At 39.9% G+C, this 17,700-nt stretch overlaps 1 protein-coding gene across 1 annotated transcript; it reads left to right on the top strand.

The window, feature by feature from the left end:
- Positions 1-691: 691 nt before the first annotated feature.
- LOC139607140 (troponin I, fast skeletal muscle-like) lies at positions 692-5,520 on the top strand. The gene is made up of 7 exons (XM_071459799.1): positions 692-786; positions 1,985-2,017; positions 2,259-2,295; positions 2,801-2,929; positions 3,737-3,826; positions 3,910-4,083; positions 5,115-5,520. The coding sequence occupies exons 2-7, from the start codon at positions 2,010-2,012 to the stop codon at positions 5,190-5,192; spliced, it is 516 nt and encodes a 171-aa protein (XP_071315900.1). The 5' UTR covers positions 692-786; positions 1,985-2,009; the 3' UTR covers positions 5,193-5,520.
- Positions 5,521-17,700: the final 12,180 nt, after the last annotated feature.

Raw genomic sequence — 17,700 nt, 5'->3', positions numbered from 1 at the left:
TGGTTAGCTTAGCTTAGCACAAAGACTGGAAGCAGAGGGAAACAGCTAGCCTGGCTCTCTCTAAACATGTTGCTCTCTATTTCCCAAAATGTTTAACTATTCCTAAAAATGACCCATGAAACAGCTGATTTGTGTTTGTATCTCTGACAAAAACAAGCTTGTGTGACCTTGTGTAATTGAAATGTAGGTCAAACTCACATTAAGAACACAGAGCTTTATTATTGCATTCAAACATATAAAATAGATTAAATTAGGCACAAGACAACAGAATATTGTGTTGAGACGGTGCAGTGGTTAGAAATGTTGTATTTGGGTTGAAGTTGATGATATTTCTTTAAAAAACACTATTAAAGTTACTTTATTGGGGGAAATCAGAAAGAGAAGCACATTGTAGAGCTGTTTCAGGACCTCTGCTTTTAGTCTAGAGAACCCTGAAGGTGGCCCGCTGGCCTCAGAGTGGCCTCAGTTTGGGTTCCTTTTTATCCAGTAAACCCCCCATATACAGTGAATGTGCATTTTTATGGCTTCAGATCAGCTTAGAGTCTTCTCACAGGGAGGGCATCTAGCAGAGCGGGGCTGGGCCGGGTGTATTTCAGGAGCTCGTCGGCCCATTGGTCTGCCCAGGAATCCATTTCCATAAAGAGGATCTGGGCATTTTGCTGAGGCATCGCAACCCACCATATATACCCTATTTCATTTTTCACTGTCTGTGGCTTTGGCAGTGTCTCCTTTTCTTCCACCAAGTGTGTCTTGTCCTCTTCTTCTTCTTCTTCCTCCTCTCAATAGGTGAGAAATTTTCTTTATTTTGTCTCTTATTTTTTCAGCCTCTCTGAGATCAGTATCTTTTATTCTACCAGACAAAAAAAAAACCAAAACAACCAGATCCTGTTCTAAAAATCAACATTTAAAACAGGATGATGGCAAAGTTTGTTCCTGCACATTTGACCCATCCTGACATCCTGAACTCGCTTTGTACATGTTTGTCGGTCACATTTGACCTTTTCCTGACAGACCTGGATTTATGAGCCGTTCAGCTCCACTGTGTTGTGCTTTATGGTCCTGAGGATGTTTGCAGCTCAGTGTTAGAAGCTGATTTTAAAACTGACAAGTGAAGAGAAAGTCTTAAAACTGTCGCTTTCAGCTAAAATACAGTTGTGTCATCATGTTATCTGAACAGCTGTTAGAAGTGAGAAAAAATATGATTATCAATTATCGATCATCTTTTTGACATTTTTATCTTTGAATCACCAAAGTCCTTAAAAAAAATTTCCAGAGAACATGAAAATGTTCATGTTCAAAGCTTATTGGCTGTAATATTTTACTTTAATGAATATTAGGTTGTTGATATTATTCATGGATTAGTCCGTTTACTTGGCTTCTTCTACAGGATCAGCAAATTTCACTTACACCTGTTTGAATATTTTCTTGGCTGCTCTTCACTTTACTCACTTTAATTAATTGTCACAGGTTGTACATTTGTTCATTAAATTTCTCAAAACTTCTAGGGTGGTAAATTTGAGTCTGCTGGGTCTGCTAACTCAATGCAAAAGTGAAGAATTTTCTCTTAAAACTTAAATTTTTTTTTCTTTAAGTTGAATAAGAAAATGAAATCATCCCATCTGACTTGGACCTGACATTTTGTCAATCAAAGTAATTTAAAAATATCCAGGATGAACTTTAAGTTGATGATATTTGACTGAAGAATTTTTTCAAATTAACCCCTCACTCGATCTGGTTGTAAACTGCCAGGACACGACACTCGATCCTGAGCCTCCCAGTTTAGTTCAGTCGATGTCGGTGCTCTTCAGCTGTGGCCTCAGATCACGTTACTGCACAAATAATTCTCGTCCATCCATCTCCATCAGAGCGGCAGAACTGCTGATCTCAGAGAACCTCATGCTGAGCAGCTACGGCATTTAGCAGAGGTCAAAAAGACCCGAATGTTTCCTGCCCTGAATGTCGTCTTGTGTGTTTCTTCATGCAGGTTGTGAACCGCAAAAACCGCAAAGATGTCTGAGTAAGTCTGAGCAACATCATCCATGATTAGATCCATCGGGTTTACGCTGCACCTGAATTATTTCTGTGCAAAAATATTGTTGTTTACAAGCACTTGATCTGATAATCATGGAGTCTATGTAATATTTTTCTAAACATGACAAGTTTGCATTTTTTCCCTGATAATTAACAATATTATTCTGAAACTGGGACAGTTATTTCAACACAATGGCTCATAATTCACAATACTTCCTCCCAAACAGGAAAAAGATGACTTCCAGCCGCAGGCATCACCTGAAGGTAAACCAGCCACTTCAAAATACCCATTTCTCTTTAATTTAATCCTGGAACAGGTGCATTTCCCACAGCCCTGCATACAAATTCAAGGGTTTCAAGACCTTTTTCTGAAAATATTAGCTAAAAAGTGTTGAGCTTTAAATCACGTCACCAACACATTTTTACAGGATAAGTTTGGCATTATTCTGTATTTTTATTATGGTCACCGAATCCCGTAAAAAAACCAAAACCATAATTGTGGACAATAAGAAAAACATAGAATATCACTTTAAACTTTATCACTTTCAACTTTTATACTAGTAATATATCATCACTTTAAGGTTTCTTCAGAATCAAAGAACGTATTAAGTGTCAGTACATTCAACAGCTAATTTAAACTTTAAAGAGGGCTTTAGATTTTTATATGCATGTAAAAGGCTGCATCTTAATACACACCCTGACCTATGTACAGTGAACCACACCCCAGTTTTCTGAGCGGACATTTATCTGTTGTTTGTTTGTCCTGCAGAGCGTGATCCTCCAGATCGCTCTGAGCTGGCTTGAGCAGGAGAAAAAGGATTTGGCGGCAGCGAAGGAGGCCTACATGGCCGAACACTGTCCCGCTCCAGACATGGTTGGAGACCAGGCTGCCCTCATGGTGAGAGGAGCATCAGTTTTTCCCTGGAAAAAGAAAATTGTTAATGGTTCTGGAAAAACCTAAGCATGAGAATAAAGAGCGCCAAGGTTGAGTGATTTTTTGATTCACTCAACAAACATAGTAAATTGTGAGAGCTAATAGTGAGTTTGACCCAGTTTTACAAAAAGCAAACAAAGGCCAAAGACTATAATGACAAGGCTAAAACTGAAGCCCACAGAAATGTGACAGGATAGACGAACCTTTTAACAACTCCACAGCAGCCAAATGTGGGATTTGTGTGTAAAATAAGATTATAGTAACTACAATCTGTGTTTTCAGAGGCTGTTAGCCCTTTTAGCATTAGCTTGTGTTTCACTAGCTTCCATTCCATGATGCATTTTCTCATTTTGTGCAGATAAGGTTGACAACAAAGATACGACTGGGGTTTTTTGTTAGCATTTAACTGCACTCTCTTAGAAACACGCATGCTAAAGCCTCAGGGGAACTTTATATTCACTAAACGCTAATGAAAAAATTTACTATGAAGAATTAGCCTGTTGAACAGAGGAAACTAAAACACACTAGCCTGAACGTGGGAGTAGCTGTCCACAGACAGACATTATCTGGAGCACTGAAGTTGCATTTAGCTGCCAAGATTAGCATTGTTAGCATTACTGTATGTTGCACTGACCTGTCCATTGATCTTGAACAAAGTTGATATAATAAACTTAATTCCTTAAATTGCAGTTGGAGTCTACTGTTTTTACCTGTAGCTGTGCACACTGTTAATGTAACATGAGAACTGTGTTTGTGTTTGTGCGTCGACAGGAACTCTGCAAGAAGCTCCACGGCGCCATCGACAAGATCGATGAGGAGAGGTACGACGCCGAGGCTAAAGTGCAGAAGGCCAACAAAGAGGTAACTGTCCCCTGACGGCACCGCAGCACCAGCAGCTTCCTGACCGACAGCAAACTAAAACTAAAACCCCTTCCCTGTCACAGATTGAAGACCTGAAGATCAAGGTGGTGGACCTGATCGGTGTGAAGAAACCTGCTCTGAAGAAGGTCCGTATGTCTGCTGACTCCATGCTGCAGGCTCTGCTGGGCTCCAAACACAAGGTGACCATGGACCTGAGGTCCAACCTGAAGCAGGTGAAGAAGGAGGTCAAAGAGGAGGTGGGTTTCATGCTTTTTTTACTTACAGATTTTTAGTATGGCTTATTCAGCTGGCGGTTGTGTCCTTATAAGAAGTGAGATGTTGGGGCTGAATTCTGTCCTTGTGCTTCCTTTATGAATAATAAAGTAAATGTAAATGTTTTCACTCCGGGTTTAGACTTTATATCTGCAAATAGTGTTGATGTTGTTAGATGAGGTCTTTTAATGGCAGTTCCAATATGTGCGTACTCTGTATTACTAACATTATAACCAATGGAACCAACACTGTGTTTGATTTCATTCAAAATTGTTTAAAAAAAGTGTTTGTTTTTTCTGAAAGACCAGTTCAGTATTAATATGAGTAAAATCAAATATATATATATTACTTTAAAATCAGTTTTTCAAGACTTTTTGTAAACTTAATGTGTTAATGAGCCTGTATTACGGAATAAATTATAACTATGGTACTATTTAAGTATTTTATCAGGAAGGAGGAAAACACATTCATACATCATTCAGTAAACTGATACAGTGAAGGTCAAACCTCTAATAATTCTAGCTTTTTGGTGTTTGTAAAACCTACTGCACACTACATGACTTTTAACATTATCATAAACTCAAGGTCCTCGCCATAACTTTCAAGTGAATCTCATGGTTTTCATCAGCAGATGGGGGTTTGCTCAGTTGTTAGTCAGTTTTATAAACAGAGCCCAAAATCACAAATGTCTCACACTTGATTCAGAGAAGAAGAACTGAAATGTGAAACTCCATCCACTGAGGAAGACCCTGATAATAACCTAATGTACAGTAGATAAATACATAGGCCTAAATACTGTTTCTACACTACCAGGAGTGTAATTTTGTTTGAGAATTTATGAATATTCATTGAATATTCGTATTTTTTTACCTGGTTACTAAAACTCTCAAATTCTGTAAAAATAATAGGATGTCCTCAATGTGGAATAAAAAAATGATAATTTCTAAACCTGATCCAAAGCCAAAACAACCCAGGTGAGGATGAATGTAACTGATTTGCCTCCTCTCCTCTGCAGCCTACAGAAGCAGTGGGCGACTGGCGTAAGAACATTGAGGACAAGGCCGACAGGAAGAAGATGTTCGAGACTTCCTAAATGTGTGGCTGCTGTTTGTCTTTCTGTTTATATGAACTCCATGTGTCTTATATGTTGGTTGAACCAGGCGGTCGTTTTATGTTTCGGGTTGAACAGCAGGTTAGCTTGTCTGAGAAGAGTCGCGCTGCAGGAGATTCAAGGTGTCTGAGGGTTTTGCTTCTTTCTTTTGCACTTTGTTTTGTCTGGAGGGAAGAGGAGGAGTGTCGAGAGTTTCTGCAGGTTCACGCACCAACACGAAACACCAAGTCTTAAACTCCACACATTCAGGGAAACATTCACATAAACTGAACCATGTCGAATAAACAATAAAGTCAAATGTGGAAGAAAACATCTGGATTTTTGTCTTCTTTTTCCATGTTTCAGAATTTCTGTGCAACCCTTCCTTCTTTTAAAATAAAGCCTTGTAAATTGTAAAATGCATTAAATTATTATTAAATTACTATAATAATTAATAATATCTAAACATTTAGAATCAACAAATACATAAACCTATGAAATATAATTTTAATCAGTGTCATCAATGGTAGCTTTAAGAAATAGTTTCAAAACCAAATTCTATCATTTTATTATAAGTTTTGTACGTAATAGTTGTTATGAATTATATAGTAATTTGCTGTAAACAAGCAACCATTGATTTATAGAATTCAAATCTAAAATTGTTAGAAATAATATTGTCAAACTGATCTGACATAAAGACAAATTACATTTTAGTGATAGAATCAATTAATCTTCTATTTGTCAAGTCAGTTTTTCCAAATTGCAACTGAAGTGATCTCAAACATTAATGCAAAACCCAGAAAACATTTTTACAAACACTAAATGTGTCCTTACATTCTTTTTTAATGATGATGAAACTGATGAATAAATACTACTACTACTACTACTACTACTACTAATAATAATAATAATAATAATAATAATAATAATTTTATTTGTATAACACCTAAGGTTCTCACCATAAATTGTGGGTATGATGCTGCTATCAGTTTCAAAGTGTATCATCAATAGTGCAGCACTTTTGTTCCACTTTTGTATTGATCATCAGATGTAATCAGGACCTCGGATCATTGTTCCTGTTTACAGACAGAATGTGTCTCTACTTTAAGAGCTGATGAAGCCTGGTTCCAGCTCAGGGACTGGTCTGACTGACTCCTCTAGGCCCGGTTTGTGTGTCTCATGTATTAGTGTCACATGTGAGTCACAGTGGTGAGCAAATGTTTCTCTTGAAAATAAATACCCAGTGACCTCTGAAGACTTAACAAGACTGAACACTGTTGTGAAGGTATTTCAGGAAAACTCAAAGCCTTAAAGACTCTGTTCTTGTCTGTGTGCTGTTTGTTTACAGCAGCAGCAGCTACAGAGCTGATTCAGAATAACTTTGACATAGCTGTTGCTGTAGCTAACAGGTGCTAACTGGCTAAATCTGGTAGCAGTTGTTGAGCTTGAGAGGCAGCGGACATACGATTGGCTGAAAGGTGAGCGGGCACTGGCAACATCACTGTCATCAATATAATGTCATGAAAAAAATTGGCATGAAAAAGGACATTTTGTAATAAAAATATTTATAATTCAAAATCATTTCAATAAAATTGTCACTATGAAACCAAAAAAACATTCTACAATAATAATTTGAGTTAAATAAATCGAAACATTTACTTTTTTTTCTTTTTTTTTTTTTTTATTTAATATCAAACACTTCCCACAAAATGTATTGCTAATGAGTGGAACAGGCTGGGGCCAGGACTCACTATGCATAGTTACACCTGTACAGGTAGGTTTAAGGATGAAACGGTGCTGATTTGGGAAGCAAACTTTCTATTTTTAGTTGAAAAAGTAAAAAGAAGAAACTGGCTTTTTGTGTGCAAAACACAACACACATACAAAACTGAGAGAATAAATACAATTAGTTAAATCACTTTTTTTTAAATTAAAAAAAAAAAGTAAACTTGATACCCAAAAGAGTGAATGCTCATCATTCCCACATTTTGTGGTCATGTGAAATGGTCAGGAAGAATATATCTTAAACCCCTACAGACATTTTAGGTTATGAAAGTGCTGTATCTTTTTTTATGCTGTCATTTTTTATTGTTTATAATAGTTGGGAATATTTTTTTGAATTTCCCATATAACTCACATAAATCATTGTTTGCATGTATAATCTGTACAGTTTTGTGAATGTATTTATAGTTTTGTTTCTGGTTGTCAAACGTGTGGTATTCAGTGGTGGGAGGATCTGAGGACGACTGATTCCACAGGATGCTCCGTAACACAGGTAACACACCTGTTGGAAACAAGTCGACTGACAATTGTTGTTGGTGAAAAGGTTCAAAGGATCCAACATGAAACTGAAACACTACTGCACACGAGGAGGAGCTGAAACATCTGCCTGTGCTCAATATTGACCATTTAAACTAAATAAAAGGAATCATCTCATGAATTTCACACAGATCTAACACTGTTTCAACAAACACTGAACCTTATAACGTTGCAGGACTGATGGATTAGACCCTGTTAGACTTAACACTGGCAACTGAACCACCTTCAAACCAGACTGAGACAAATTATCTCTTCAAACACAACAACAAACATCAGCTTCACTTTCTGTTTTTTATATGATTCATATTCATATGTCGTCCTGTCCTCCTCATGTCTGTTGTGTACTACAGGTGCATCATGTGACTTGCAACACCTTACATTTTTTATTTTTCTTATTTATAATTTGAAATTTTGTCCTGATGGTTGTGCTAAAGCAAAGGTCAGGGGTCACCACAGGGTTTTGTGCCACCAAATGAACAAGTTGTGTTGTGGAGGTCGTCCAGTCTCTCTAGACGTCAGAGCCACTGGGTGACGTCTCACAGGTCTGAAGGAAGGTGATTAATGATCCAAACTCTCATTAAGATCCTGGAGGTCTTTAATGATTTAACTCACTGCTGGTTTCAAATAAGCCTCACCCTCCACACACACACACACACGCACAGATGCCCTCACACTCCTTGTATGGTGCTATGAGCTCTGCCTCTGGCCTGCTGGGGCCCCGAGGCTCCGGGGCCTCTAGAGTTTCCTCAGCAGCTAACTTTATCCTCTCAGCCTCCTGGGGAATGTGAAGAGACGCCTCCAAGTTATATTTGTATCATGTGACTTCACAAGACTCCCTTTAAAAAACGCTGCGTTTTCTCTCCGTCACCAGTCGGCTCAACTCCGGCTACACACAGCCTGGATTTGATACAGCATCAATCTGACAATCTGACAGTAATACTATGGGTTTTTTGTTTTGTTTTGTTTAGTTTTTGTTTGTTTTTTTTGTTTTCTAATATAAAGCAAAGTGTTTTAGAATAAAAAGCATAATAATCACACAGAGAAAATCAGTTTCACGCCTAACAAACATGGCCCTCAAACCTGGACTGTGAGTCACTTTCTCTTGAACCTCAAACCAACCAGTGCTCTGAAGTCCAGCAGCGCCCACTTCACAAAACTGCTCCACAGCAGATGAATAGTTTACAGGAGTAAATGGTGCAACTGTACCAACTGTAAACTGCAGCTTAGTCCACTGAGCTAAGCTTTATTTTATTTTATTTCTTTATTTTATTTTCAGCTTTCGTCTGAATTCTGCAACAGATGTTTCTGCACAATTTTAATCTCACAATAAAATGTGGCCTCGCTCTCGTTCTGTTTCCAGGTCTGATCACTGTGATCAACATTTATTTCACACTCACATCAGAGACGTGACATCACTTCCCTTTTCAGGTCAGTGTGGGAACATTTGTTGAACAGAAACACAATGTGAGCTTAAGCCTGTTACATCTGTTAACCTTCTTATTTCTGGTTATTTTAAAACTCCTCTGTTTTAGTTTTTTTTAATCATTTTATCTTTATACCTGTGTCGTTACCTTTGCTTTCCAGTCTTTGGTGTTTCCTCAGTGCAAATTTTCTAATATTCATGACAGTTTGTGTTACATTGTTTGTATGAAACCTGCTAAACAAATAAAGTTTGCTCAGGGACAACGGGTGATTGTATCACCTGATACAATGCATCTCTCCTTGTTTATACAAGTTAATGCTTAATTGCGCACTGTCCCTGCCTAAAAAAAAAAAAAAAAAGAGAGCTAGATTGATTGATTGATTGATTGATTGATTGATTGATTGATTGATTGATTGATTGATTTGCTGTAATATGTTGCATTATGTTTTTATCCATTGCAAAGCTTAACAAAAACCTTGAACTATCCAGGTCTTCGTCTGTGGACAGAGGTCTACAAAATGAATTTACACATGACAACAGTGTTTTAATTATATTTCAAGTATTATTATTAATATTATTATTATTATTATTAATATTAATCGGTTAAGTCTCGACCTCTCAGTGTTTGTCATTGCGACAGCTGACAGAGGGAAAGAAACATTTACTTTTCCATCTCCGTCATTTATTCGCCGTCCTGATGCAGAGCGTTAATGCAGAGGGATTTACAACGAGCACCAGGCTGACGTTTACACAGATGTTGGGTCCTTGAGGGGTCAAAGGTCAGAGGGGAGGGAGGGGTCCTTTCTGACCAATATGGCTCTGAAAGCTGACACTTTTTTTTGTATTTTTGGACTGAAGCTGCTGAGAGATGATATTTGTATTGATAGTTAAGATAATCAGAATAATAGAAGCAAGGGCTGAATAGTTTTAGTGCTGTTCAGGGCTGAAACAGCAAAAAACAAAGATGCGTCAAGCAGGTCAAAGGTCGGATGTCAAACAAGTGGTTAATGGAGACGACACTAAAACTATCATTCACTACAACTCACAAAACAACAGAAATAGAAGCGTGAAGCTGTTTTCTCCTGGAGGAGGAGGGACATGAGTTGTCCTGCTCACAGCTGAAGCAGATCTTGGTTCAGTCTGTGGTGCTGATGTGAGTGACGGGCGCCGTCAGTAGGGGGCGTGTTTGTTCTGTTTTCCTGCTCTGACAACAGAGGACTCCACAGCAGCTCACTGCATCAGCTCAGGTTGAGGTTGGATCATATCTGCAGAGTCCCTCAGTGAACAAGATTTTCTGTAATAAACTCTGTGTTTTTTGTCTCTTTTGTGTTGCAGCTAGTTTTTTTTTAAATCAGATTTTAAATGACTGTTGTTTGGGGAGGATCTGAAAGCTGCTGGAACTGAATGTTGACTCAGTGTTTGCAGGTTATGTGTCCACTTTCATTCCTTTCCTTATTCTACTTTTTATTGTTATCATACTTTACCTTTGATTGGTTGGTCTATGGGTGTGGAGTTAAATGAGCTGTGTTTTAAACCATCTCTCTCTATTTATTTTGTTTAAAGGTCCCATACTGTCTAAAGGTAGATGTCCATGTGTTTGTGATTATAAAGCAGGTCTAGGTTCTATATTAATACTGTGAAAGTATCAAAGCCTCAGTCCACAGAGAAATGCACACAGCCTGTATTCAGAAACTGAGCCTTAAAACCAGCCGTCAGGACTTCTGGAACTTTGTGATGTCACTGCTCTCAGCCATGTCCCAAGCCCTGCCCACCTGGACCCACCATCCAACCTTGCAGGATTTGGTTTCTCTGAGTGTTTACCTGAAATCTGCTTGGAAAACAGTCAGCCAATCAGAAGAGAGGCTCAGATCCTCTCTTCTGATTGGCCGACTGATTTGTTGTTACTAGAGCTCCAGAGAGAAGCCTGAGAGAGGAGATGTCAAACTACACTGAGATGGTTTTTGGTTCTTAAAACCACAAATATATCTTCTGATGGAGATCAACACTTCAGATAAAACACTGGAGAACAGTAAAATATTGGACCTTTAAACACAGGTCTCTTTATTTCCTGCAGCAGTCGGTCCTGCAGAGTAAAAATCACTCAGGTCATTTTTCCACCTCCTCACTCTGCTGAATCAGATCTGTATCGCTCCGCAGTCCTTCCTCTGTCCCTGCAGACCTCATGACTGTAACCCAAGCAGAGCCTAATAACTGACCCAGGCTGTAAAGTCATTTAGGGTTATTACGTGCAGCCTGTTGGAGGTCATCGTAAAAGTTCAAGGAGTGCCGTTATATTTAGTGCCTGCTCAAAATCTCATTAACTTTCCCCTGTTTGCCCCGAGTCCCATATGGTTTCACTTTGAGTGCACCGGAGCTCACAGATGGAGAGGCAGCGGCTCTGCTTTCTCCCCCGGCTGGAGGACTGCTGACAGCCTCTTCTCACGCTCGTTGTCATCTCTGGATGGATGGTGATTTATTTCTGTTTGAATTCGGCCCTCTGCAGTCCACGCTCGTCTGCAGGGAGAGCAGGTTGTTGTTACCGAGAGTCTGGCAGGCTCTTGAACGCAGCCCAACCTGCCGTCCATGTGGCTCCTGTGGGTCAGGTCTCAGTCAGGCAGCAGACAGGACCTGGTTGATCTGATTTCAAACAGAGATATACAGCTGCAGATACAAGAAAGACAACTGTTAAACACGAGAGACAGAGCTGGATTAACCTGTCAGGAGAGCGTGGCCCCTGTTAACATCCCAAATTTATTTATATCTGCAGCGTAGAAGCACAAAACTGAAATAATAAAGATTAAAACTATGGTGGATGTGGTCAGGATCATACGGTGGCCCTGAGAGCTCAACTCACTGCAGCTTAAGAAAAATGAAGAAAACAATTTGACAACACATGATGCAAATACTCACAACACAACATAAGTGTTTCCAGGGGACACAAAAAAGTGAGGGACCCGGCGGGATGACTTGCACGTGCACTTGTTCAATATAATAAACAGGTTTTCGGTTGTGTTGTGAGTATTTGCAGCACATGTGTTGTCAAACTGATGAAGACGTTTTCTGAATGTGTTTGTGTTTCGTCTGTTTGCTTGTGTTTTCTTAAGTTGTAGTGAGTTGAGCTCTCAGGGCCACCGTAGAAACATTTACAAAGAGAAAGCAGTTCACACACAGTCGTCTGAATTCATTTTAATAGCAGCAAGTGATCTGCATCAAAATACACACAATCAGCAAACATGCAGGTAAAAGATCCAGTTTCCTGCAAAACAACCCGGGTCCTCAACCACTAATGAAGCCCTGCGATCCAGCTGAAAACCTGCTGAGCCACAGAGAGCAGTGAGGAACGTGTGACAGAAGATGTGAGTTCGGATTGTGTCTCATCTTTGTCTCAGACTCAGATCCACGTGTCCGTGAATGATGTGACCGTCTCAACCCCTGACGAGGGAGAACCAATCAAATCAAAGGAGCTGGAGAAGCCTCCTGCTGCCAGAACAAACGTTTAAATCTGTGAACATATGGAGGACGTGAGGTGAACAAATATTTGGAGGAATTTTTTGAAATGGAATGTGAAATCTGGGAGGGGAGGGGGAGTTGGCAACTATATGTGGGAAATTCATCTGTTTGTGTGTGTGTGTGTGACTTGCACACTGATTGAACCCCGTGCACACTCCTTTCTTGTCATTTTTGCTTTATTTACTCTCATTTGAGCCAAATCGACATTATTTTTCACAGCCTTCCTGATTTCGTCTGTGTGTGATTTTCTAACATGGTAACACCTGGATGCTGCAGGAGATGATTTCCAAGATGTCACTGAATGCACCTCCCAGGTCCCTGTCTGCAGACCTGTTGCAAGGGTCATCACGGTCGCCGTGGACGAACGGCTTCAGCTTCAGGTTCCAGCAGAATTTAACAAAGATCTACGTCCTTAAGTCATTTTACTACAGATGTTTTAAGACGACACAGACTTTAATAATGAATCCGTTCTGTCCGACTCTCACCTGAAGTCCGGCTCTGAGGTCGTTTCAGTCTGTAGTTTGTGCTGTCTGTTGGTTTCTCCTCGGTGTGTTTTCCTGGTTTACGTCACTCAGCAGAAATGCATCGTTCCTGCTTTAATGAGGCTGCATTCCTCCACCTGAACGTGGAAGCACTGCTGCGTTACTCCATCAGTTCACTCGACACATCTCCTGCATGCTGTAAAGCTCCTGGTGGGGGCTGTAAAGTAACTATGCCGCTATAAAAGCCGTCAGGACCGGAGCTCATAAAAACCCAGAGGAGGCTCAGAGCGCTACGGAAACACAGGCTCAGGTTACTGGTGTCACTTCTCCAGGTAGGTGGATATTCCTCTGAGCTGAGCAGCTTCTCTGAAACGTGAACATTAAATTCAAGAAATCAAAGTTATGGTGGAAAAAAGACTAAATTCTCCAGAACAGCAAAAGTGGACAAGACTGAAAAACAAAGAACACGAGTGAATCTACATCAAAGAAGAATCAACATCTTCAGAGTCACATGAACAGGACACAAACATTTTACATTTAAGACTCTGGACAACATAAGAACAAAGAAGAAAAGGTCTTTTCAGTTTTGCTCTTAAACTAATTTTCACACAACTAATTTCCCCAAGGGGCCAAATTCCCTCCCAGCAACAAATTAACACAGTGAAGTTTCTGATGTTTCACAGTTGTCATGGCCAAAAGTTAAGTATACAACAAAGTTTTGTATGTGTTTGTTATATTAAGAATGTACAACACATGTAATTGTGAACACAGTATACTCACTGGCCTAGTGTCTCAAATCAAACATGGCCGCTGTGCACTCACCAGAAATGACGATCACAACTGTGAAATATCCACTAAAATATCCACCAGCAGGTTCTCTGCTTGCTTGACTTGAAAATACATTTTTACTTCCTGTGTCATGTGACATTGAAATTATGGCTCTGATGACGTTTTCACAAGTTTGGAAATACGTCACTGGTCCCTCCCGTTCTGCTACGTAGCCAAGATGGCGACTGTCAAGGGAGAGAGGGTGTTGAGTGCAGCATCAGCACCACATGTTGCAGTACTTGTCAGTCTGGAGATTTTCTGTGGGTGCACCAGAGTCGGTCCAGATGTTGAAGCATCTTACAGTCATGCTGTATATGGGCCAGATTCGGGCCGTGGAACCGGGTGTCTACTGGGCCAGAAGAAAACAAGCACGTGGTCCGGATTTATTCTCCTCTCTGAGTCTGTTCTCATTCTCTTCACAGTGGACACTGACGTTTCTCTGTCTCACACCATGATTCATCAGCAGCAGTATCTACTCAGTACGGGGCATTTTCAAGCTGAGGCCTGCTGCATATTCAGCAGGACAAACAGAGTTTACTGTAAGAAAAAGAGAAACTAGTCTCTGTGAAAGGTTTTATTATGAGCCCGGTGTCAGCAGATCTGTGCTGGCATGGAGACTCGACTTTATTTACCACCACAAACAGAAAAAACAAGGAGATCATGTTCTCAGTAAAAAGCCCCTGAGGGCAACAGCGGCATAAAAATACAAGTTTATGTCACTGTGTTGAGGCACACACACACACACACACACACACACACTGTTCACTGTACATGGCGGGCTTCATCCAGCAGCAGATATTCAGTCTGTCATCTTCAGCCTCAGGTCTTTGTCTTCGGATCAACTTTCCCATTGTCAGCTTCTCTCAGACTCGTTTCGAACATCTGAAGAGTCTGAAACTGATCCTGCAGCTGCACGATGAGGCACCGCGGCTGTTTAATGTGGCTTGATTCCCACTGAATAGTTGCAGCAGTAATGACAGAGTTAATCATCATTATATCATTTACTAGTTCTACTGAACTAGAATGTAACTTGAGTAAACAATGCATCTGTGCTCATGACAGTCAGTGATCAGAAACCTGCTCTCTCCAGCTTCATCTGGTTTCTAAAACCAGAATATTATGTTTACAACACATGATGCAAAAATCAGGGATCACCAAAGTGATAGCAATTCATCCTCTGGGAACCGTGAACGTCTGTGCCAATCCATCCAGGAGATGTTGAGACATTTCACTGGATAAGTGAAAATTAGTGCTGTGAAAAATGAGCAGATGAATCACTCTAAATTACACAAACATCTGGTGCTGCCTCCTAAGTTTGACCAGTTGTGCAGGAGTCTACGTGAAGGAGCATCTCACCTGTCGAACAGCAAAAGAAGAAGCGTTCGACCAAGAGTTCACAGGATTCGTTTCTCAGGCAATGTCATTTATAGAGAAGGTAGCTGGTATCTGCAAACTGACAGCAACACTTATGACCTTGACCTTTTAATAACATGTAATAACATTTCAACACTTCTACAAACCCAACTAAACAAACTCATTGTCATTGAGTTTTTGCACTTGGGAGACACAACATTCAAACCTGACAAACGTGATATCTTTCTGGTATCACTTCCAAAGCTCCTGCTGACTGGTTATTTCCTATTTTCAGTGAACTTGTGACTGAGCAGCAGAGCGTAAATCCACCGACACACAGAGCTCTGTGCTGTTTCGCTCTCGGTGTCAGGAGAGGAGATCTCTGGGAGGAGGCGCTCTGAGTGGGAGGTGATGAGAGCAGCTCTGGCATCACATGGAGGAGAAGCAGGAACACATTCTGGGTCGCAGGTCAGCACTCCCTGAGCTGGCAGGGAGGACCGGCGCTCTAATGGATCAACAGTGTGAGCTCTCTGAGGAGGAGGAGGAGGAGGGAGGAGAGCTGCAGGAATGAGCTGCTCTCCTGGACCTGGAGCTTTAATCCTGCTGCCGCCAGAGAAGCAAAACAGACCTGGTTTAAGCTTAAATTCAGGCCTTGCAGGAGAAGCTGAGCCTCCAGGATTTACCCCACCGGATTATACCTGAGGAAAAAGTGACATTTTTGACACCTGGACTTATTGTTTTAGTTTTGACTCTCACTCCCGTCAGATTATATTTTCTCCCGAGCTAAGACCTCACAGAAACACAAAATAAAAGCTTCAATGTGCTTCAAGTAAAATGCTTGTTGGACAATTTTGTTAACTTGCAAAAACACACACTGTCACCATAACGACTCTATGTAGAGAGCGTACAGGCGTGTGAGAGGAGGCTCTCGTTTTCTTGTTCTTCACAAACTTTCCTCCGTCTTCTGGAGTGAGAGCTGTCTGTACCAGTTATTGTGTCAAAACATACAAAAACATGCAAAAGATTTATGTCTTCAGCTCCTTCTCCAGTTTGTCCAGTCAAAACTTGGCAACTGTTGTCTTCAAATTACAGATGCAGCATTATTATATTCTGCACAGGGACCCAGAAACCAACCACCTCTCTACTGCCTGGCCACAGGTTGTCAGTATGGACGTTAGTTAATTCATAGATGTATGGAGTACACAGTGCAGTGAGCTGTAAGTATAAAGTGGCAGAAAATGTTAATATATGGCCCTCGAGCCGGTGCGGCCTTTGTTAACTCAGTAAATACAGCTGTGGAAAGTGCCTCTGATACCACAGTAGATTAGTAAGACACACTTGACCTCTTAAATCTTAAACCGCAGCGGACTGATGGTGGTTTCCATCGATGCCTGGCATCAGCAGATAACCTCCAGCAGCAGGAAGCCAAACACAGACGCTCGGGCTGTTTGCTCAGAGCTGAGAGTGAACCAACAGACTGAGGGGGTTGTGTCTCCACTGATGGATGGAAGTGTTTGTTCTCCAGGAGATAAAACACAACTGTTTGTCTCTGCGAGCAGCTTCACACTGTTGTCTGTGATGTGTCCGGGGCAGCGTCAGTGGAGCCAGGACGGGCACTTCAGGTTTTGGCATTGAAAGTAAAATTTGACAGGAAACATTGCCACTAAAAAATAAAACATGGGCAAAAAAATAAATAAAATAAAATAAAACAAAATAAAATAAAACAAAATGAAATAAAGAATCAACATAATTTGCAATTTAATAAATTTATTTTATTTTAATATTCCGTAATTCTATTTTTAATTTTATTTCTAATAAAATATTTTATTTTTATTTGCTGATTTATATTAAAGTCTGTAAAATGCTCAGCTTTATCTATTTTCCCACAGTGCTACAGGAATTCACTGGAAATGTGGAAAGTAAAATGTGATAAATAAAGTTGTAAGTTATAATTTCATGAATGTTTTTTTACACAAAATAATTTTACAAAAAAATATATAAAATTACAATTTACAATTATTGAATAATGACTGCACTTTGAAATATACCACACTTAGTTTATGTATTACAAACTGTAAATATTTAACATTTTTTAACAGACTTTTAAAAAAATGATCTGGAAGAAAAACATCTCATTCTGCCGAACATGTATTTTTATATAGATGTGGCTGGAACAACAAACTTGAAACTGAACTAGAAAAACAAAACACAAACTGAAGTCTCTGCTCCACACAGGCTCCACCTCTTTGCCCATTTTTGGATTAGCTGGGAGTTAGGGGCGGAGTCAGGCTCTGCCAAGATGGCAATAGTGGAGCAGCTCACTCTAAGCATCAGAATCGCTCTTCAGAAAACTGTGATGACGGTGACGTCACTGAGGCTACATCCATCTTTATTTACGGTCTTAGTTTGTAACACAACATTTTGAAATATAGAATCAGAATCAAAATCTCATAAAACTGTAATTTTATTCTGAGAAAATTAAAACTATTAAAAAAAAAAAATTACAACTTCTCGTAACATTACAACGTTTTTCTCAAAATATGATTTACTCATGAATTTTCCTTTGAGTTTGAGCAGCTGTTCTCAGGAAACAGAG

This window comes from Trachinotus anak, unplaced genomic scaffold (genome assembly GCF_046630095.1).
Source record: "Trachinotus anak isolate AG129_WGS33_773 ecotype Australia unplaced genomic scaffold, CSIRO_AGI_Tana_v1 ptg000002l, whole genome shotgun sequence".
NCBI classification, from domain to species: domain Eukaryota; kingdom Metazoa; phylum Chordata; class Actinopteri; order Carangiformes; family Carangidae; genus Trachinotus; species Trachinotus anak.
Note: the sequence above shows the minus strand (reverse complement) of the source record. Positions and strands in the feature narration are given on the sequence as shown.